At 42.9% G+C, this 23,242-nt stretch overlaps 1 protein-coding gene across 2 annotated transcripts in view; it reads right to left on the reverse strand.

Annotated features, from left to right (window-relative positions):
• WWP2 (WW domain containing E3 ubiquitin protein ligase 2) overlaps positions 1-23,242 on the reverse strand; it is a 162,799-nt gene that overhangs the window by 129,525 nt on the left and 10,032 nt on the right. Inside the window, exons 2-4 of one of the 2 annotated variants that reach the window (XM_047711107.1) lie at positions 11,346-11,430; positions 1,291-1,438; positions 809-930 (exon numbers count right to left, since the gene is read on the reverse strand). In XM_047711107.1, coding sequence (XP_047567063.1) covers positions 809-930; positions 1,291-1,438; positions 11,346-11,415 — 340 coding nt within the window. In that variant the 5' untranslated portion in view covers positions 11,416-11,430. Of the gene's footprint in view, positions 1-808; positions 931-1,008; positions 1,096-1,290; positions 1,439-11,345; positions 11,431-23,242 lie in introns of those variants that run through there. The other variant, XM_047711108.1, reaches the window with a different exon arrangement.

Here is a 23,242-nt window from a genome sequence, read left to right on the forward strand (position 1 = left end):
TCGAATCAACACGGCGCTCTCCCTGGGAGTCAACACTCCCCACCCCCACACATCTCTCTTAAGCTAAATCCACTTTCAGAAAATATTTTCTAGACAGCAGACATCAAGAGAAAAAGGAGCCTTTCTTTCCGTGGCATTCCCTCACCACATATGGTCGTGTTCTCAATAGAGGCTTTATGAGGGAGGGTCCAGATACCACAGGCATGGGCTATGCCACGGACCACAAGCAGCAATAAATAGACTGTAGGATTTGGACTGCCATGCAGCAGAGGCTCCCTGAATAATTAAGACAGAGCTTCCATCACATTGCAACCTTCGGTAAATGTTTACTGAGTGCCTACTAAGCACAAGGCACTATTTGTAACACCATCCTCCCGACACACACACACAAACACACGCCGCTTCTTTGTTCTGCTCAAGGACTCACACCAGGAAAGTAATGATTTAGGCTGGAGGCACCGGACGGTTTGAGTCAACAGGTCACATGTCACCCAGATTGAGAAGAGAGGAGGAGAGGCAGAAGGAGAGCATTCAACCTCCAGAAAGTATCAAGGAGACACATCACTGCATCCTACCAGGAGAGCCTGGGGACAAAGGAGGCTGAACCCAGCAGTGGAGGCAGAGAGGAGCTCCCGCCTTCCTAACACTCCATGACGGCATTCACAGGGAACAGCCACCGCAGCCCCTGGTCCTGGAGGAAACTGCAGCACCAGGCCTATCTGTGGCGTGTGAGAGAAACCCAAGCCCGCAAATTCTTTTCCCCACCCCCATAAGTGAATCACACCGGCCACCCCTTCATCATACGTACTTTTGCCCCCATTGTTCTTCAGAACGTTGGAGAGGTTGACAGAGGCAGTGCCTAGCAGTTCATTTCTCAAAGTATGGCAGCTCCAGACCTTCAAATCTAAATGACTCTGGGCCGTGACATTCCTGGAAAACAAAAACTTGATTCATCACATCCGAGCCTATTGGTCTTCCTACAACTTAAAAGAAAACAGATAAACTTACTGCTGACATCTTGGAACCAGGGCGAGGGGGCGGGGGAGGGCCTCAAACACGGAGACACTTGTATGTGTACTCTTCCCCCCACAAAGCTGACCCTGTAACCATCCAGCTAATAATGAACGCTCTGTGACCTCAATGATGTAGAAACACCTGGTGAGAGGTGCCTTGGGAACCAAAGGCAGAGGAGTTAGAGGTGTCACAGGAAAGCAGGATCTCCCACAACCCCCGTGGAGCACCTTCTCTCTTTCTCCCAGGTTATTGCAAAGAGAAGAGACTCTCTCTTACAAAATGATGATCTCATTCCAGAGAAGCTCGGAGCTCCCAATTCGCTTCCCCGTCTTCTTGGTCTCACTGGGGAGTCCATCCACTGCCACCTCCACAAATGAGTTAATTCGAGGTTGACGGTTATGCACCTTGGGCTTTGCTGACACCACTGGACGGGAAAGAAAGAAAAAGTCAAAGATGAGTCAGAAGGCTCCCAGCTGCCCCCCTGTGGCAGATGTTCTCACTCTTTTTTAGTGTTTCTTTTTAAAAAAATAGGTTTGGGATTTTTTTCTGACCCTAAAAAAAATTTATTTTTAAAAAAATGTAAGGATATTTTAAAACTATGAAGCATAAGGAAAAAAGCACTCCTAACCTGAAAATACTGGGATAATTATCATTGAGATATTGGCAAATCCACACTTAACACTCTCATCTTTTATGCTCCCACTTCTTCAAGAATTATTCTCCCTCCAAAATCAATTCTAAATGGCTACAATATGAGCCAATTGTATAGACGTACCATAATTTAGTTAACTGTTCTTTCAGTGCTTACAATTTCTCACTCTGGGAAAATCATCATGAATGTATATATATGCATGCCCTTCTCAGTATTCCTCAAATGATATGAGTATTTTTTCTTCAAACTGCTTCATTCCTTTGCAAAAAGGATTAACCCATGTAGATAGCAATATATCCACGTCACCACCATTGTACTGCTAGGTTTTTTTCACTATTTGCAAATCAGAGGTAAAAAAAAAAAAAATCATCTAAGTTATGGAAGATTTAATGAGCACTTATTACAGACACTAGGCTATGCACACATCATCTAAATGAATCCTTGAAACAAACCCATGAGACTGCGATTACATCATCACCCCCATTTCACCCAAGTGGAAGCAGGCTTGGGGAAGTTAAGTCATTGCCCCAGGTGACAGAGCCTGGGGGCTTCAAACTAGGATGTGCACCCAGGCAACCTGACACCCCACCACGATGTATGTCATTACCAGATTTTGCTTATTGGTTATATTACCGTTCTTCAATTACTAGTGAGGGTGAATATGTTTTCCATGAGCTTGTTAGCCATCTGCCTTTCCTGTTATATCTGTAACCTTCATGTGGCAGCATTTCTGATGTTTATTTGGTACGAGCAAGCCAACTGAACAAGTATGCAAGGATCTCTTAGAGCATATATTACCCATGGTGGAAACTCCAGGTCACCGAGACAGACCACACCTAAGATGTCCTCGATCCCATGACCCAAATCAGAGCATGTGACTGACATTTCTCACCCATGAGGCAAGACTGAGCTCCCCTCTGATAAGGTTTAGCAAACCTCTCTCTCCCACACCCTTTTGAGAGTCCTATAAGGGTCCACAACTTGAAAAAGGACAAAACAACCTCTGGATTCTTTTAGCAATACCTGTGTTTTCCAGGACCAATAGAACAGTAGAAAGCAAGTCAAAGAACAACAGCAGCAAAAGCTGTGGCTAAGATTCAGGAGCAAGAGGGTATGGTAGGAGGAGAAACAGGTGGGGGCGGGGGAAAATGTGGGCCAGAGTAGAAAACTGAAATACTTTTCACATAGACTAAAGTTAACTGACGCCACCTTGTGGTGGGAGAGTAGCTCTGCACACAGAGCCTTAATAAAAGGGACAAGGGCAGAGGACTAGTTATAATTATAGTCCTATCATTTTGAGCTAGACGGTTTCTTTGAAATCAACAAGTTCATAAGGAGAGCACCTGATATAATGATTAGTATTAGGTGTTATATAAGACTGATGAATCACTGAACTCTACTTCTGAAACTAATAATATACTATATGTTAATTAACTGAATTTAAATTAAGAAAAAAGAAGAAGAAATCAACAAGTTTGAACCCTTCATTTAATAGCTGGGCCAATTAAGTAAGGTGCAGGGAGGTGAGATAACATATCCAAAATCAGAGAGAACCAAGGCCAATTCTCAGAACTCTGTTATAATGTTTCCTTTTTTGTCCCTCTAGCTTTTACCCCTAGGTTCTTTATCCCCCCTTTGGAGATTTATTTTTTGTTTTGTTTTGTGGTATCTTTACTTTCTTTTTTATCTTGACATAATTTCAGATTTAGAAGAGTTGCAACAAAAATACGAAGAATTCCTATAAACGCTTCACCTAAGGGTCACCAAATACTAACTTGTTACTATATTTGCTTTGTTATTCTTTCTCTCTCCTGAGTCTCTCCCATACACATACACATCCGTTCCTGAAATTTTGAGAGTGAGTTTGAGATGCTGTGCCCCCTTTCTTCTAAATACTTCAGCGTATATTTCTAAGAACAAAGACAGTTTCTGATAATACCATAATATAATTATCAACATGGAGAAATTAAATAATCTTTAAAACTATGATCTAATGTACAGACCTCATTTAAATTTTGTTAAATGTCCTATCAACGTCCATTATAGCAAAAGAGAAAAGACACTTTGTGTGTGTGGGGGGGGGCCCAAGATCCAATCTAGGATTACATATTGCAGTTGGTAGTTTTATTCTGAAGTTTCCAATCTACAGAAAGGGTTAAAGAATAGGACAATAAGGGGCGCCTGGGTGGCTCAGTGGGTTAGAGCCTCTGCCTTCGGCTGAGGTCATGGTCCCAGGGTCCTCTGCTCAGCAGGGAGCCTGCTTCCCCCCTCTCTCTACCTGCCTCTCAGCCTACTTGTGATCTCTGTCTGTCAAATAAATAAATAAAATCTTAAAAGGAAAAAAAAAAGGACAATACATAACTGTATATTCTGCAGCAACTATCACTTTGCCACATTTGCTTTTTTAAAAACCTTTTTTCCGGGATACCCACGTAGCTCAGTAGGTTAAGTGCCTGCCTTCAGCTCAGGTCATGATCCCAGGGTTCTGGAATCAAGCCCCACATCAGTGGGCTTGAACTCACAATCCCAAGATCAAGAGTCATGTGCTCTACCAACTGAGCCAGCTAGGCACCCCACCACATTTGTGTTTTTTTGTTTTTGTTTTTCTACGTGTGTGTCTTCATCATTGCTATTCAAGAGAACTTCAGGAGCACCTGGGTGGCTCAGCTGGGCGTCTGCATTCGACTCAGGTCATGATCCCAGGATCCTGGGATCGGGTCCCACCTCAGGCTCCCAGCTCAAGAGGGGACCCTGCTTCTCCCTTTCCCACTCCCTCTGCTTGTCTTCCCTCTCTCACTGTATCTCTCTCTGTTAAATAAATAAATAAAATCTTTAAAAAAAAAGAGAGAGAGAGAGAGAACTTCAGTGATAAGGAAAAGTTCTATGCCAACACAGGCCAATGCATGGACATGAGATACACGTGGCTACTGAGCTCTTGGAATATAGCTGGTATGACTGAGGATTTAAATTTAAAGTTTAATTTTAATCTTAACATAAGTAGTTCTATGTGGCTAGAGTGGCTATCTTTCTAGATAGCACAGGATACAGATACAGGAGATCTGTATTTGTGTATGGGCATGACTCTGCATATACCCACAAACTTTTTTTTGGTAATCCATTTGAAAATTGTAGATATCATGACTGATCAAACCTAAATACTTCCAGTATACAACTTGTAAGAATACGGACGTTCTAGGGTGCATGGGTGGCTCAGTTGATTGGGTGGCTGCCTTCAGCTCAGGTCATGGTCCCAGAGCCCTGGGATTGAGTCCCACATCGGGCTCCCAGCTCCAAGGGGAGTCTGCTTCTCCCTCTGACCTTCTCTCCTCTCATGCTCTCTCTCACTGTCTCTCTCTCAAATAAATAAATAAAATCTTAAAAAAAAAAAAAAAAGAATAGGGACATTCTAAACATTGTACACTTGAAACTAATGTAACACAGTATGTTCATTATACTTCAATTAAAAAAAAATAAGGAGGGGCATCTGGCTGGTTCAGTTTGTACAGCATTCAACTCACTCTCAGGGTTGTGAGTTTGAGCCCCATACTGGGCATAGAACTTCCTTTAAAAAGGGGGGCGGGGGGCGCCTGGGTGGCTCAGTGGGTTAAAGCCTCTGCCTTTGGCTCAGGTCATGATCTCAGGGTCCTGGGATTGAGCCCCGCATCGGGCTCTCCGCTCAGCAGGTAGTCTGCTTCCCTCTCTCTCTCTCTGCCTATCTCTCTGCCTACTTGTGATCTCTGTCAAATAAATAAATAAAATCTTAAAAAAAAAAAATAGGGGGACGGAAGAAATGCAGGCACCTGGGTGATTCAGTCGATTAACTCCAACTCCTGATCTCAGCTCAGGTTTTGATCTCAGGGTTGTGAGCTCAAGTCCGGAGTTGGGCTCCAAGCTAGGCATGGAGCCTACTTAAAAAAAAAGAAAAGAGGGGCACCTGGTGGCTCAGTGGGTTAAAGCCTCTGCTTCGGCTCAGGTCATGATCCCAGGGTCCTGGGATCAAGCCCTGCATCGAGCTCTCTGCTCAGCATGGAGCCTGCTTCCTCCCCTCTCTGTCTGACTCTCTGCCTACTTGTGATCTCTGTCTGTCAAATAAATAAATAAAATCTTTTTAAAAAAAAAGAAAGGGAAGACATTTTTCCACCTAACCACACCACCATTATTATACCTGAAAAAAATGTAGTTACTCCCTCTATCATTTGATATTCATTACATATCCAAATTTCCCCAATTTCTCCAAACATATTTGTTAGAGCTGTTTCTGCCAATCCAAGAACCTATCAGCATGAGCAAATTGGATTTGGTTGCTGGTTCCTTAATCTTCTAAAACCTAGAATGCTCTCCCTTCTTTTTCCCTGACAATGATTTTTAAAGACTTCCACCAGCTGTCTCATATAATGCGACCAAATGCTGTTTTTCTGATTGTTACCCTCATGATGAGATTCACAGTGAACATTTTTGTCAAGAATACTACATAGGGGGGCGCCTGGGTGGCTCAGTGGGTTAAGCCGCTGCCTTCGGCTCAGGTCATGATCCCAGGTCCTGGGTTCGAGCCCCACATCGGGCTTTCTGCTCAGCAGGGAGCCTGCTTCCTCCTCTCTCTCTGCCTGCCTCTCTGCCTACTTGTGATTTCTCTCTGTCAAATAAATAAATAAAATCTTTAAAAAAAAAAAAAAGAAAAAGAATACTACATAGGTTACATTGCATGTGTCTTACTGTACACACTGGGCTGTCCTCCTACCGTGGATACTAAATTTGATCCTCTGGTTAATGTGCGGTCTGTCAAGTCACTCCACTGTAAAGATACATTTCCCCTTCTTAACTTATAATTAATCAGTGGGATGATATTTTGAAGGTTTCATGTTCTTAAAACACAAGCCAAATTAAAAGCCTCAACATCTGAGCAGATTTATCTGGAAAGTTTATTTACTGTTTGATGAAATATAAATGCCAATTTCACATCTTCACATAGAATTTAGCTTTTAAAGTTAACAAATAAGGCAAAAAAAAAAAAAAAAACCACACATGGCCAAAGTTGTAACCTTGAAAAGCTCTTAGGAAGGTACAGAATAGAGTCCGATATAATGTCTTTCAATATAAAGCAAAAAGCCAGGTTTGCTTTGTTGTGCTAGTTTTCAGTGTTCAGTTTCTCGGTGCTTCTTCAGTTAATTATCAGATAAAACAGCTTGCTTATGTTTAAGGATCTTGCTGTATTTTAAAAGTGTATTTTAGGGGCACCTGGGTGGCTCAGTGGGTTAAGCCTCTGCCTTCAGCTCAGGTCATGATTTCAGGGTGCTAAGATCGAGCCCCACATCAGGCTCTCTGCTCAGCAGGGAGCCTGCTTCCCCCTTTCTCTCTGCCTGCTTCTCTGCCTACTTGTGATCTCTCTCTCTGTGTCAAATAAATAAATAAATAAATAAATAAATAGCATCTTTAAAAAAAAAAAAAACCTCGCTAAAAAATAAATAAAAGTGTATTTTAAAACTGTAGGACTGGGGGCACCTGGGTGGCTCAGTGGGTTAAGCCTCTGCCTTTGGCTCAGGTCATGATCCCAGGGTACTGGGATCAAGCCCCACATCAGGCTCTCTGCTCAGCAGGGAGCCTGCTTCCCCCTCCCTCTCTGCCTGCCTCTCTGCCTTGTTGTGATCTCTGTCTGTCAAATAAATAAATAAAATCTTTTTTAATAAACAAATAAATAAATAAAACTGTAGGACTGCATTATAGAGAGACATAGGGAAATGAGGCAGAAAGAAGGAACACAAAGTCACCTCTCCCAAATTACACTATACGCTCTCTTAATGAAACACATGGAAGGAGGAACCAGCTACACCATCTACTTTGTTATTTCTCTTTTTCTCTTCCCCCCATCATTTTCTGCAGTGGTATTACAGAATCCCTATCCATTAAATGCATCTGTAGTCAGATGCGCTTGTATTATCCAATTAGCTCATTCCACACTAGTAAAAATTCACACTGAGGAAAGGCAAACAGACATCTTTACAAGTCAAATGCATTCCTGAATAATATGGCCCCAAAACAGGGATCTCATTGTGTCACCAGGGTCTATGGACAGCCTTCTGTTTTAACCTAGACTTGATAATTTTTAGACCAGGTAGTACAAGCTAAACTCCCAAATTCAAAACCCTATCAAGTTCTCTCTAACGCTTCTCCCTCCTCAAGAGGGCTAGAGTAACGATGAGACATCAACAAAAATGGTTAAAATGTATCAAGACTATTTTTTAAATCAATAAGTAAATAAGAAATAGGCAGAGAATCTACAGACTAGGAAATCCAAATTTCCCTTAAACATAGGATAAGATGTTACACATCATTTATAATGAAAGAAATGTGAAATAAAAGTCCACTGAGAAAACAGTTATTTGGGGGCACCTGGATGGCTCAGTGGATTAAGGATCTGCCTTTGGCTCAGTTCATGATCCTGGAGTCCTGGGATGGAGCCCCACATCAGGCTCCCTGCTCAGTGGGGAGCCTGCTTCTCCCCTGCCCCTACCACTCTGCTCATGCGTACTCTTTCTCTCCCTCAAATAAATAAATCTTTTAAAAAAAGAAGACAGAGAGAAAGAAAAAAGTTTTGTTTTTTTTTTTTACCAATCAGACTGGCAAAGATTAAAAAAAAAAAAAAAAGTCTGAGAACACATTGTGTCGGTAAAGATGTGGAGAAATGGGTACTCTCATGCACTGCCAGAAGAGTATTCCTTCCAAGGAAGGCAACCTGGCTCTCAAGATTACAAAACCATATCCCCTTTCAGGTATCTTAGAAGGGACACACAAGAAGCTAGTAATATTAATTTCCTAGCAGGGGCACTGAGGAGCTGGAGGAAAGGAAACAATTTTAAAGCACCTGAATGAATTAAAGAGATGAATAATACTTGCATTTCAGAAATAATAATTTTTAAAAATGATGCGACAATTTTGCCTCCAAATGACCATGTCTCTGAGAGGCCAGAGCTGTGATACTAAGCACTGTCCCGGGTCACCAGGCATCTCTCAGTCCCGTGACTCTTCCACAGAGCTAAGGCTACCAAAGCAACCTTCTGTCACTCAAGCAATATTCACTGACAGCCCACTAAGTGTCTGGCACTGTTCTCTGTCACTGGGGTACCAAAAGTAATCAAAACAGACCAAAAGCCCTATTTTTGTGTTTACACTCTACTGAAGGAAAAAGTCAGTAAAGGAAATACATAAAAATCTGTAAATTGTATTGGGGCACCTGAATGACTCAGTCAGGTGAATGTCCAACTCTTGTCAGTCACACTCTCAGGGTGGTGGGGTTGAGCCCCAAGTTGGGCTCTGCACTCAGTGCAGTCTGCTTGTCCCTCTCCCTCCCACGTGCTCTTCCCCTCAATTGTGCACCCGCACTTGCTCTCTCTCTAAAATAAACAAACAAAATCTTTAAAAATATATATGTACTACGTTAAATGGTAACAAGGCTAAGAAAAAAATATAAAGTAGTGAAGGGGATAGACATGAGGAGGGCAGGGAGGCTGCAGATGGGGGAATCAGGAAGGCTTGTTAAAGAGGTTGACTTTTGGGGCACCTGGGTGGCTCAGTGGGTTAAAGCCTCTGTCTTCGGCTCAGGTCATGATCTCAGGGTCCTGGGATCGAGCCCCACATCGGGCTCTCTGCTCAGCAGGGAGCCTGCTTCCCGCCCCCCCCCCGCCCCCACCTGCCTCTCTGCCTACTTGTGATCTCTGTCAAAGAGATAAATAAAATCTTAAAAAAAAAAAGAGGTTGACTTTTGAGTAAAGACCTAAAGAAAGCAAGGAAGCAAACCAGGTATATATCTGGCCCCAAAGGATTTCACTCAAAAGGAACAGCAAATGCAAAGGCTCGGAGGTGGGAGTATGCCCGGCACACGCAATGAAGAACAAAGAGGCCCATGTGGCCGCAGCAGGGTCTATGTGAAGAGTAACAGGAGATGAGAAATGGGAGTGGTGGGTGGGGTCATATCCCATGGGACCTTCAGCTTTTACTGGGTGAGATGGAGCACCCTTGACACGTTTAAAGCCTTGATGTGCCTGCTGTGTGACTGAGGGGATGAAGTAAGACAAAGGACAGAGGCAGGGAGGCAGGTTAGGAGGCTACTGCCTTAATCTAGGGTGGAGATGGCAGGTCGTGAATGCTGCAGGTGGTGCGAAGAGGCTGAATGATGGATAGTTCTGAAGACAGACATAATCAGATTCCCTGATCGGCTGAATATAGAATATGATAAGGAAAACCAGGAGCTTATATGGTTACTAAACATTCAAGTGGAATGACAAGTGGGCTACTAGAGATAAAAATCTGGAAATAAATCAAAGGAGAGGCCCAGGCTAGAGACTTAATTTTGGCAGTGTTCTTATTATTGGTGGCATCTAAAGCCATGAGGTTGGGGGACGCCTGGGTGGTGAAGCTGGTTAAGTGACTGATTCTTGGTTTCAACTCAGGTCCTGATCTCAAGATCCTGAGATCGAGCCCCACGCATCAGGCTCCACGCTCAGCATGGAGTCTGCTAAAGTTTCTCTCTCCCTCTGCCTCTCCCCACCGTGTGCTTGTGCAAGCACTCTCTCTTTCTCAAATAAATAAATAAATCTTTAAAAATAAATAAATAAAACCATGAGGTTGGATGAGATTACCTAGGGAATGAGTACAGGCAGAAAAGGGCCCTAGGGCGTGAAGGAATCACCATTAATTTTTGCCAAAAGTTCCTTTTATCCTTCTTTTTTAAGAATTCCAGCGACAGGGGTGCCTGAGTGGCTCAAGTGGTAAAACATCTGCCTTTAGTTCAGGTCATGATCTCAGGGTCCTGGGAGGGAGCCCCATGTCAAGTCCCTGCTCAGTGGGGAGTCTGCTTCTCCATCTCCCTCTGCCACTCCTCCTGTTTGTGCTCTCTCCCTCTCTCTCAAATAAATAAATAAAATCTTAAAAAAAAAAGGGGGGCGCCTGGGTGGCTCAGTGGGTTAAACCCTATGCTTTCAGCTCAGGTCATGATCTCAGAGTCCTGGGATCGAGCCCCGCATCGGGCTCTCTGCTCAGCAGGGAGCCTGCTTCCTCCTCTCTCTGCCTGCCTCTCTGCCTGCTTGTGATCTCTCTGTCAAATAAATAAATAAAATCTTTAAAAAAAAAAAAAAAAAAAGGAAGAAAGGAAGAGAATTTCAGCTATATGGGCACCTGGCTGGCTCGGTCAGTGGAGCATGCGACTCTTGATCTCAGATTGTGAGTCTGAGCCCCACGCTGGTTCCAGAGATTACTTAAAAATAAAATATTAAGGGGCGCCTGGGTGGCTCAGTGGGTTAAGCCGCTGCCTTCGGCTCAGGTCATGATCTCAGGGTCCTGGGATTGAGTCCCGCATCGGGCTCTCTGCTCGACAGGGAGCCTGCTTCCCTCTCTCTCTCTCTCTCTCTCTCTCTCTCTCTCTCTGCCTGCCTCTCTGTCTACTTGTGATCTCTCTCTGTCAAATAAATAACAAATAAAATCTTTAAAAAAAAAAATAAAATAAAAAATAAAATATTAAAAAGAAAAAAGAAATCCAGCTATATGGTAACCCTGTGAGAATGAAGAGTAGACTCATAAGCTGTTTCACAGTATCTGGCTCTCAGACCAAGGTGTGGTATAATTCTACCTCTTTCCCATAGACTGCGCTGGACCTCAAACGGAAAACATTTCACAGGGTGCCACTCACCTTTCAAAGTAAGCTGAGACTTCTCAAAAGGCAGGGCCACTCCTGCCCGGCTGGAGCTGGCAGATGCCATGTCATCACCAGAAAACTGCAAGACAAACAGCAGGAGGTTTAGAGGATATCCGGTAAGAGACTGAGGAACTGTACCCCTTTTTAATATTTCAGTTGAAAGGGGCGCCTGGGTGGCTCAGTGGGTTAAGCCGCTGCCTTCGGCTCAGGTCATGATCTCAGAGTCCTGGGATCGAGCCCCGCATCGGGCTCTCTGCTCAGCGGGGAGCCTGCTTCCTCCTCTCTCTCTGCCTGCCTCTCTGCCTGCTTGTGATCTCTCTGTCAAATAAATAAATAAAATCTTTAAAAAAAAAAATATTTCAGTTGAAAGAGATGAACCAGGGCGCCTGGGTGGCTCAGTGGGTTAAGCCTCTGCCTTCGACTCGGGTCATGATCTCAGGGTCCTGGGATTGAACCCCATGTCGGGCTCTCTGCTCCGCGGGGAGCCTGCTTGCCCCCTCTCTCTCTCTGCCTGCCTCTCTGCCTACTTGTGATCTCTGTCTGTCAAAATAATAAATAAAATCTTTAAAAAAAAAAAAGAATATTAAAAAAAAAAAAAAGAAAGAAAGAAAGAGATGAACCAAAAAAAAATATAAAGGTCCAAGCAACTTCATGCTACTTTTGTCGGGGTGGAGTTTGTCTGTCTTGTCCTGAGCCTACCTAGGTCTCTGCTAGCCTAGGAAGGGCAAAGGACTATTACGACATCAACATTTACAGGAGAGAGCCTAATATTACACTTTCAAAAAGAAAAATCACAGTTCAACAATTTTTTAAAAGTCCAATTTTGGGGGGCACCTGGGTGGCTCAGTGGGTTAAAGCCTCTGACTCCAGCTCAGGTCATGATCCCAGGGTCCTGGGATCGAGCCCCACATCGGGCTCTCCGCTCAGCAGGAAGCCTGCCTCCCTTCCTCTCTCTCTGCCTCGCTGTCTGCCTACTTGAAATCTCTGTCTGTCAAATAAATAAATAAATAAAATATTTTTTAAAATAAATAAATAAATAAAAGTCCAGTTTTTAAAATCAAGAAAGAATACACAAAAGGGGTGCCTGGGTAGCTCAGCAGATTAAGTGACCAACTCTTGACTTAGGCTCAGGTCATGATCTCAGGATTGTGAGATCAAGACCGGAATCAGGCTCTACACCCAGTGTGGAGCTTAGGATTCTCTGCTTGGGATTCTCTCTCCCTTCTCTCTCTGCCCCTCCACCCTCCCAGGTACACTGTCTAAAATAAAAACAGATAAATAAGTAAATAATAAAAAGATACACGAATGGCCAATAAGCACATTCTGGACATCATTAGCCATCAGGCATCTTTGTCACTCTACCTTGGCTCAAAGCCTAAGTCTCTCTTGCATTTTGAATGGATCTTTTACTTATACACAATTTTGTAACATCACCCTTTATCATAAATATTGGTTCACTGAACTATGTAGATATTCCAAATGTTGACACATTTCATTACACACTATCAGAAAAAGCACATTTGTAATGTCACCACTGATCTCATCAAACAGATCTTTAAGTATTGGGAAAGTGTCAAGCTCTTAGTGGCAGATTTAAGTATTCCAAAATTCTAATCTTCACTTAAAAACTCTTATTTTATCATTGGCAACAAATACTGTCCATTGTTTTCCTTCAAGTGACAGGCTCACTTCATTCATCTTCAACAAAATGTCTGCCAAATACCCAATCTAGTAACTTCAGTTTGTTCAGTTTTTTTAAGTAAAAATAGCATTTCATGAAAAAAGCAACTTCGCTCTCAATTCAAACACTCACACAAGTGCTTCCTCCTAAGACAACCATCATCTTAGGCATGCAGAAGTGCTGTAGGCGTATTTCCCATTTCATCACACAGAATATTAAAAAAAGACATGCATAGGGGTTGAGACTTAATAAAATTAATAATTTTTGCTGCTTTGTCAAGCACATTCTGAAGTCAAACTGGCCTGCTCTCTTTTTACTAAGTCCACTGCAGTGAGGAAGACAAGGACAACAGCTCAGACTCGCAGCATAGCCCAGATTCCAACAACAGCAGCAACAGTTGTACTCACCTTCACTTTTGCACCATCAGTGCAAATGCAATCACGATGGAAAAGGCAAATAAAGTTATTATGAAAATAGTTTTGATCTTGCAAAACCTTTTAAGTCTCAAGTGGCCAGCAGAAGTTGAAGGGACCCCCCTCTGCCCCCTCGCATGGAGAACTGCTACGGTAAAGACACTAAGAAAGTCCTCTTCTATTCAACATCATTAATACCTTCTTCCATTGTATTTCCTTCTGATCTCTCCTCCAACTTGCTATTCTGAAGGGTTACTCAGCCTTAAAAGATGGTTAAGTCACCACATTTTGCTAAGAATGGAAACCCTTTATGTGAGGATGAAAATGTAGCTACCATAAAGTCACAATGATTTTGACATTTTCCATAGCTGAAGTCAAATACTTTTATAATTCAAGATTTTAGCCAAAACAAAACAACTACCTTATTTATAAGGTATATGCAGTCCAAAAAAATTTTTAGTGACTAGTTTTTCCTGGACTAGTCTATGACAGGCATTTTACTTACAATCTTAGATATGGGGTGGCAATAGAAACATCTGAAAAGTTCTAGGGAGCATCTAAGAAGACAATACAGAAACTACCCCTATCAAGTTCTTAAGACCAGACCTCTGTGTTGCTAAGTCCAATAGTGAATTCTCAGTCCCCGTCTCATACAACCTACCGGCACACCTGACATGACAGATTGATCACACTCTTCCTAGGAATGCTTTCTTCCCTTGGTTTCCAGGACATCATAGCTGCCCGATGTTTCCCCCTGCCTCTCGGGCTGCTCGTTCTCAGCCTCTTTACAGGCTCCTTCTCTACTCCTCAACCTCTAACCAGCAGGATGTCCCACAGCTCAGGCCTTGCATGTCTTCTGGTAATTTCTCATATGGCTTTAAATACCAGGCAACTGTTGACAATCCCAAAATGGTGTGTTTAGTACAAACTTCACCCTCGAACCTCTAATGACCAAACGAATCTTCTGATATTCCCTCTCAAATCTGCTTCTCGGCCTTCTGCATCTCAGTTAATGACAACTCTTTCCAACCAGTGGCTCAGGCCAAAATTCTAGGACTCATCCCTGCTTCTACCTTCCCTCTCACACCCCACATTCAAACTGTCAAGAAATCCTGTTGTTTGGGGGCCCGGGGGTGGCTCGGTCGGTCGAGCGTCCGACTCTTGATTTCGGCTCAGGTCGTGATCTCAGGGTGGTGCGATCAAGCCCCACGGTGGGCTCGGTACTGAGTCCGGAGTCTGCTTGAGATTCTTTCCCTCTCCCTCTGTCCCTCCCCTCTGGGCTGTCTCTCTCTCTAAAATAAAATTTAAAAATCTTTAAAACATATTTGGAAATCCTCTTGGTTTTACCTTTAAAATATTCCCAAATTCAAACATTTCTCTCCACCTCTTGGCACCATCTTGGTCCAAAGCCCTGTGATCTCTTACCCAGATTATCTTTCTCTTGCTCAGACCCTCTTTACCTTCAATCTAATCTCTATGCTCAGCAGACTGATTATTTTTAAGACGTATGTCAGATTACATCACTCTGCTATTCAAAACCATTCAGGGCTTCCAGTCTACTGCAAAGTACAAGTCAAAGTCCTTAAAATGTAGGCTCTGCATGATACAGTCCACATGCCTCTCTGACCTCCCCTCTCTTTTCTTTCCCCACTTCCTCCCTCTCCTGAAGCTATACAAGCCTCCTCACTCATCCTTGAACATGCCAGATATGCTCCCCTATTGGACTTCTACCTTTTCCATCTAGGATGTTCTTTCCCTAATTGTTCACCTATACGGACTACCTCAGGCAGGTACTCAGAAGTCACCTTCTTTTTTTTTTTTTTTAAAGATTTTATTTATTTATTTGTCAGAGACAGAGGGAGAGAGAGTGAACGAGCACAGGCAGACAGAGAGGCAGGCAGAGGCAGAGGGAGAAGCAGGCTCCCCGCCGAGCAAGGAGCCCAATGTGGGACTCGATCCCAGGACACCGGGATCATGACCTGAGCCGAAGGCAGCCGCTTAACCGAGCCACCCAGGTGTCCCCAGAAGTCACTTTCTTTTTTTTTTTCTTTGTTTTTAATTTTTTATTTTTTCAGCATAACAGTATTCATTATTTTTGCACCACACCCAGTGCTCCATGCAATCCGTGCCCTCTACAATACCCACCACCTGGTGCCCCCAACCTCCCACCCCCCACCCCTTCAAAATTCTCAGATCGTTTTTCAGAGTCCATAGTCTCTCATGGTTCACCTCCCCTTCCAATTTCCCTCAACTCCCTTCTCCTCTCCATCTCCCCTTGTCCTCCATGCTATTTGTTATGCTCCACAAATAAGTGAAACCATATGATAATTGACTCTCTCTGCTTGACTTATTTCACTCAGCATAATCTCAGAAGTCACTTTCTTAAGAGGTGTTCTTGGACCACTCTATTACCTATCTTTCCACATGCATTTGGACCCCTCCTTCCCTATTTTACTTTTCCTCCCGAGCATTTATCACTGGCATGATTCATACTGTATGGATTTATCATATTTATTGTCTCTCTCCCTCCCCTAGAATGTAAGTTCCACGAAGGCTGAGATGTGTACCCCATCTGTTAGCCCTGGAGCCTTGCTCTGCCGTCCAGAATGATGCCTCGCTCTTAACAGGAGCTCCATAAATGTTTACCCAGTGAACTGGAGCATCGCTGTCTGAAATTTAAAGAAAGATGTTTTGATTTCCTAGACTAAATTTGTTTTGGTAAAGCAATAAAAAGATCAATGCTCTCTTTCCACTGAGCAGACCAGCAAGAGATGAGATGTCGGAGAAAAAGTAGTGGTGAGAAGCCTTACACAGTTCTGAGGACAAATGAGAGGGTACCTGGCAACCTCCTGCATATATTGTGCCTGGCAGGATTCCCCTCCTGGGTCTCGGCCCCGGGAAAAATCTCCCAACACATGCCGAAGAAGCTGGGTTGCAGCGATGTTCACCACAACAATGTTTGTAATAGCAAAAATTTGTGAATGACCTAAATGTCCATCAATGAGGGAATGAAAAAACTGAAACTGTGATCTACTTAAAAAATGGAATTCTATGGAATAGCTGGAATATCTGAATTCAATCTACACATACGAATCCCACATTATGGGGCACCTGGGTGGCTGGGGTCATGATCTCAGGGTCCCAGGATCGAGCCCCGCATTGGGCTCTCTGCTCAGCAGGGAGCCTGCTTCTCTGCCTACTTGTGATCTCTGTTTGTCAAATAAGTAAATAAAATCTTTTTTAAAAATCCCACATTATAATGGCAAAAGGGGGGAAAAAGCAAGTGAAAACTTAAGTGTAGTATGATGTCATTGGTGCACGCTTGAACTTACACAGAATCAGTTGTATATACTGCTGTGGCGAGACATGAGTGGAATAAAAGTATAAAAGTGTGGCTGGGAAGTAACCACACCGAGGTGAGAATGTAAGTTACTTCTGGGGTAGCACAGAAGGGACCATGGGAACTGGTGGAAGGACAGAGACCAAGGGAACTTCAAATGTATCTGCAATATTTTGTCTTTTAAAGAAAAAGTTCTGAAGCAAATATGGCAAGATGTTAATATTCATTAAATCCAGATGGTGGTTTTTATGACTATTCATTATCTTATTCTCTGAACCATCTTACATGTTTGATCTCTCTCATAATTTAACGATAATTTTAAAGAGGGGGAAGATCATATCTTGAATAATGAAGGAAAAATTAATGATTATAAATAAGCCTCGGGGCTTTCAGTAACAGAAGTTAAAGCACTACAAGCAGGAGATCCATTATTTAGAGACTCAAAAAATAAAGGAATATTTTAAAAATCTTTACATCTATTAGGACTCTTTCTTTCCTAAGGCAACTCAACTGAGGGTAGTTTTAAACCAGCATGTCATCCTCGGGGTGCCTGGGTGGCTCAGTGGGTTAAGCCACTGCCTTCGGCTCGGGTCATGATCTCAGGGTCCTGGGATCGAGCCCCGCATCGGGCTCTCTCCTCAGCGGGGAGCCTGCTTTCCCCTCCCTCTCTGCCTACTGCTCTGCCTACTTGTGACTTCTCTCTCTGTCAAATAAATAAATAAAATCTTAAAAAAAAAAAAAAAACTAGCACGTCCTCCCTGAGCTTTTCTCCTTTTAGCCTATGGCCTAAACTCAAGAGAACTCTAGAGAATGAAACTGGCAGCATCTCCTACATGGCCTGTTAAATGGGAGGAAGACCAAAACTCTGGATCTATATCCGTCAGGGCCCCACAACAAAACCAAACAGATAAATTGTAAAGAAATCTCAGAAGGAAGAAAGCCAACTGGGAAAGCAGAATTAGATAACACGTTTTCTTTTTCCAATGTCTTTCGTGATTGTAATCCAGTGTTTATTAACAATAATCAGTGTTATTACATCAGGGACTGTCTGTCTTTCCAGATCTATTAAGGAAAATACCACCTTGACTTTACAAAGTAGGTATTTTGAACTGTAAGACCTTTCCAACCATGTATTTTTAAAAAGTAACCATTACTAGAGAAAAGAAGTCAGATCCCATCCCAAAGTACATTTAGCCTCTCAGCCTCTGCCTCAGGGTCCCATATGAGACATGGTCCCTAATGGGCCGGAGGCTCCAATCCCCAACTACCTACTACCGGAAGGTCATGAAACCTGAGGCCCAGGATTTACGCTATACCTGTCTCAGCAACCCTGCACCTGGACTCAAGTAATTTTTTCCCTTGCTCATAGCAATGGGAAATGTTTGCATCCAAATCACTCCCAAAAACATGAGTTAGCATAAGCCCAGGGTAGGAAGGAGGAGGAAGGGGAACAATGTTTTAAGTATCACCAAAGGTTATAGACACACAGAGAATTTCATTATTGAAGGGTGTAATGGATTTATTGGGTGGGGAAGAGGAAAACCAAAACTACCTCTGGTTAGTTGGATTTACCCAAATTTCTTTAAAAACACTAAAAACAATCGCTTCTTGGCTTTTTGGTTAAGATCAAATGTAAAAACACTAAAAGCATATTGTCCTCTGAACCTGTCCTCTATGTAAATCTTGAAAAGCATTTTTTTAGGGATGCCTGCGTGGCTCAGTTGCTTAAGCATCTGCCTTCAACTCAGGTTACGATCCCAGGGTCCTGGGATTGAGTCCCACATTGGGCTCTTTGCTCAGTACGGAGCCTGCGTTTCCCTCCCACCTCTCCCCCTGCTCGTGCTCACTAGCGTGTGTGCATGCTTCTCTCTCTGACAAATAAATAAAATCTTTTTCTAAAAAGCCTTTTTTGGGGCACCTGGGTGGCTCAGTGGGTTAAGCCTCTGCCTTCAGGTCAGGTCATGATCTCAGGGTCCTGGGATCGAGCCCCACATCAGGCTCTCTGCTCAGCGGGGAGCCTGCTTCCCCTTCTCTCTGCCTGCCTCTCTGCCTACTTGTGATCTCTCTCTCTCTCTGTCAAATAAATAAATAAAAATCTTTGAAAAAAAACCCTTTTTTAAGTAAAATATAACAGAATATAAAATATAAGAGTACATCATACATAAAGGAAAGTTATATAAGATTAAGATAAATGGACATTTATATGTACAAGTACACTGGATCAGGACATCTGGGTGGCTCAGTCATTAAGCCTCTGCCTTCAGCTTTGGTTGTGATCCCAGGGTCCTGGGATCGAGCCCCACATCGGGCTCTCTGCTCAGCTCTCTCCCACTCCCCCTGCTTATATTCCCTCTCTCACTGTGTCTCTCTCTGTCAAATAAATAAAATCTTAACAAACAAACAAGTACACTGGATCATGATATAAAATACATTCCTTACTAAAGATTCCTTACTAAAGGTTGCATGAGAGCAGCTCTGCAACAATCCCATGTTGGGTAGGCCTTCAGATTAGAGAGACACTCACAAAACACTACAAAACCCAACAAGTAATCAATAGATTTGAGGACTAACTATTCACTCAGAGAAATGCCATCAGTTTATTACCATTTTAGGTCTGAGAAATTTTCCCACACATATGTAAAATAACCTCATGGGCCTGGATGAAAGGTATTCATTCACTCGTTGAACAATATTTACTGAGCATCTATTATACACCATGCACTGTTTTGGGTGCTAGTGATACATGGTGAGTAAAATGAAACAAAACAAAATTCCTGCTTTAGAGGTTGTCCTGGTGAAGAGCCAAGAAAGATTCCCTCCTGGCTCTTGCATGGAAAAGGAAAAAGTAACCACTGTAAAATATCCCAAATGTTCTCCACAACAAGGGCCTACTCTCTAGCGAAAATGATTTCACCAGAGCTTTATCCTAACTAGGGGGAGGAAGTTCCCCTGCCTGAGGTCCTTCTACTCTTCCTATATCACTTAAGGAAGAAAACTAGTTAAAAAACACTTGTGAAGGAGACAACCCATGGACATAGACCCATTAAAAGACTGAGGGTGGTTTTTTTTTAAAGATTATTTATTTTAGAGAGAGAGCATGTGAAGGGGAGGCGCAGAGAGAGAGGGAGAGAAACTTAAGCAGACTCCATGCTGAGCTTGGAGCCCAATGCAGAGCTCAGTCTCACAACCACGCAATCATGACCTGAGCTAAAACTAAGATCAGACGCTTAACTGCGCCACCCGGGCACCCCTAAAAGACTGAGATTTAATGATAAGACTACAAGATGCTGGCCCTCCCCCATACTTTCCCACCATATCATGGGTCTAGTATAACACTGCAATACAGCTGAAAGAGCTGAAAGGTGCAAATTCTATTCACGAAGTCGTTCTTAAGGAAGACCAAAGATAACTGAGAGATCAAAACAAGGATACTAGATGAATTTGAAGCCTCTGGTACCTACAGTTAGAGCAATTATTTTGTTTTGTTTTAAGTAGGCTCCACACCCAAGGGTGCCTGAACTCATGAACCTGAGATCAAGACCTGAGATGAAATCGAAAGCTGTATGCTTAACCAACTGAGCCACCCTGGTGCACCAAGGTAGAGCAATTGTTAAATCCAAATTAACTCCTAGCCAGATTAACATAAAACCCCAAACTAAAGGCCTATTCACCTCAGCTCCTGTTACCCAATACATGATGTCCAGCTTTCAGTTAAAAATTATAAATAATGCTAAAGGGCACCTGGGTGGCTCAGTCGGTTGAATGTCTGACTCTTGATTTCAGTTTGGGTTATGATCCCAGAGTCGTGGGATCGAGCCCCATGTAGGGCACCACACTCAGCAGGGAATCTGCTTTGAAATCTCTCTCTCCCTCTGCCCCTCCCCCCCCACATGCTCTCTCACTCTCTCTGTAGAATAAATAAATCTTTTCAAAAAATTATAAGCAATGCCAAAAGGCAAGAAAAAGTGTGAAGAGACAAAGCAAGCATTAGAACCAGACTTAGAGAAGACACAGATTTTAAAACTACTGGACAGAGAATTTAAAGTAACTATGGATGGATATATTAAGGGCTCTAATGGAAAGAGGAGACAACACCCAAGAACAGATGGATAATGTAAGCAGAGACATAGAAACCCTAAGAAAGAAAGAAGAAAAGGCTAGAAATCCAAAACAGTGTAAAAGAAACGTAGATTGTCTCCATGGGTTCACCGTAGACAGCACAGCTATAGAATCACAGAGCTTAGAGCTATGTCAATAAAAACTTCCCAAATGGAAATGCAAAAAGAAAGAATTTTTCTTTAGGATTTTATTTATGTTCTTGAGAGAGAGAGAATGAGTGAAGAAGAAGGGGCAGAGGGAGAAGCAGACTCATCACTGAGCAGGGAGCCTGATACGGGGCTCCATCCCAGGACCCTAAGATCGTGACCGGAGCCAAAGGCAGCCACTCAACCAACAAAGCCGTCCAGGCACCCAAGAAAGAATGTTTTTAGAAGTCCAAGTACTGTGGGATAGTTTCAAAATGTGCAAAATATGCATAATTGGAATACCAGAAGAAGCGAGAACAGAGCAAAAGAAGTATCTGAAGTAATAATGGCCAAGAATTTTCCAAAGTTAATGACCTACAGCAAGCCCCAAATCCAGGAAGCTCAGAGAACAAGAAGCAGGAGAAACACCGAACACAAGAACAAAACAAACAAACAAACAACTAGACATAGAATATTACCATACTGAATCTAGAGAAAACCAAAAACAAAAGGAAAGTCTTGAAAGAAGCCAAAGGGGGAAAGAAAACAGCTAACCTATACAGGAATCATGATAAGAATTACAACAGGGTTTTTTTGTTTGTTTGTTTTACCAGAAACCATATAAGCAGGAAGAGAGCAGAGAGAAATATTTAAAGTATTGAAAGAAAAAACACACTAACCTAGAATTTTGTGTCCAATGGAGTTATTCTTTACAAGTGAAGGAGTAAACAAAAGACTCTTCCTCAAACAAAAACATTCCCTGAAAGAAACGTTTAAAAGAAGTCCTTCCAGGAGAAAGAAATGATACAGGTCAGAAACTTGCACCTACAAACAGAATAGGGCATGGAAAAAAGAATAAATGAGGCTCCATCCACTGGCTTCTTTAAACTCTACAAGACTGATAACATAGGGAAAGGGCATGTGTCAAAAGGGAAGGCGGCTATAAAGCAAATGAAAGAAATGCAGAGGTAACAAGTGATTCCGAGAAAAACAAAGCAGTGAGGGAGGACAGGAATAGAAGATGGCAGTCAAAAGTCAAAAAGCTGTGGATGAGGAAAGTCTCATTCAGAAGGTGGCTTTTTTTTTTTTAAAAGATTTTATTTTTTTAAAGATTTTATTTATTTATTCAACAGACAGAGATCACAAGTAGGCAGAGAGAGGGGGAAGCAGGCTCCCCACCGAGCAGAGACCCCCCCCCCAACACGGGGCTCGATTCCAGGACCCTCAGACCATGACCTGAGCTGAAGAGGCTTTAAGCCACTGAGCCACCCATGCGCCCCAAGAAGGTAGCTTTTAACCAAAGATCAGAAGAAGGTGAAGGACAGAACTGAGAATAACACTGAAAGAACATTCCAGGCAGATAAAAGAGCAAGAGCTCTCGAGGTAGTAGGAAGTCTTGGGACTATACAAAACAAACAGGGGCCAGTGTGTCTCAAGGGCAGTGAAGGAGGAAGAAAATGGCAATAAGGGATATAATGGAATGTATCCTGTTAGGTAAAATTATTCTTTTTTTTTTTAATTTGACAGAGATCACAAGTAGGCAGAGAGGTAGGTGGCAGGGTGGGGGGCGGGTGGGGAAGCAGGCTCCCTGCTGGGCAGAGAGCCCGATGTGGGGCTGATCCCAGGAACCTGAGATCATGACCTGAGCCAAAGGCAGAAGCTTTAACTCAGTGAACCACCCAGGTGCCCCAGGTAAAATTATTCTTAATGAACTATGAAATGCTTTGGAGCAGCAGTTCTCAATTCTTTCTGCACATTGGAATTAACTGGAGAGCACTAAAAACAAACCAGCCAACAATGACAGCCAAACCCCAACCTCAGGGATTCCCATTTGACTGGTCTGGAGTAGGGTACAGACAGTTACATTATTTAAAAATTCCCCAGGGGATCCTTATATAAAGCTGGGGTGAGAACCACTGGTATAGCATTACTGAATTAGCTGACTACACTAAGAGTAGGACTTCACCTCAATCAGAATGTTTTTGCTGTTGTTGTTGTTTTTAAAGATTTTAAAGATGTTGTTTTTAAAGATTTTATTTATTTATTCATGAAAGACAGAAAGAGAGAGGCAGAGGCAGAGGGAGAAGCAGGCTCCCCACGGAGCAGGGAGCCCAGTGCAGGACTCCATCCCAGAAGCCTGATAGCATGACCTGAGCTGAAGGCAGAGGCTTAACCCACTGAGCCAGCTCTATAGGCGCCCAGCTCTATGAGAA

This window comes from Lutra lutra, chromosome 17, assembly GCF_902655055.1.
Source record: "Lutra lutra chromosome 17, mLutLut1.2, whole genome shotgun sequence".
In the NCBI taxonomy this organism is placed as follows: domain Eukaryota; kingdom Metazoa; phylum Chordata; class Mammalia; order Carnivora; family Mustelidae; genus Lutra; species Lutra lutra.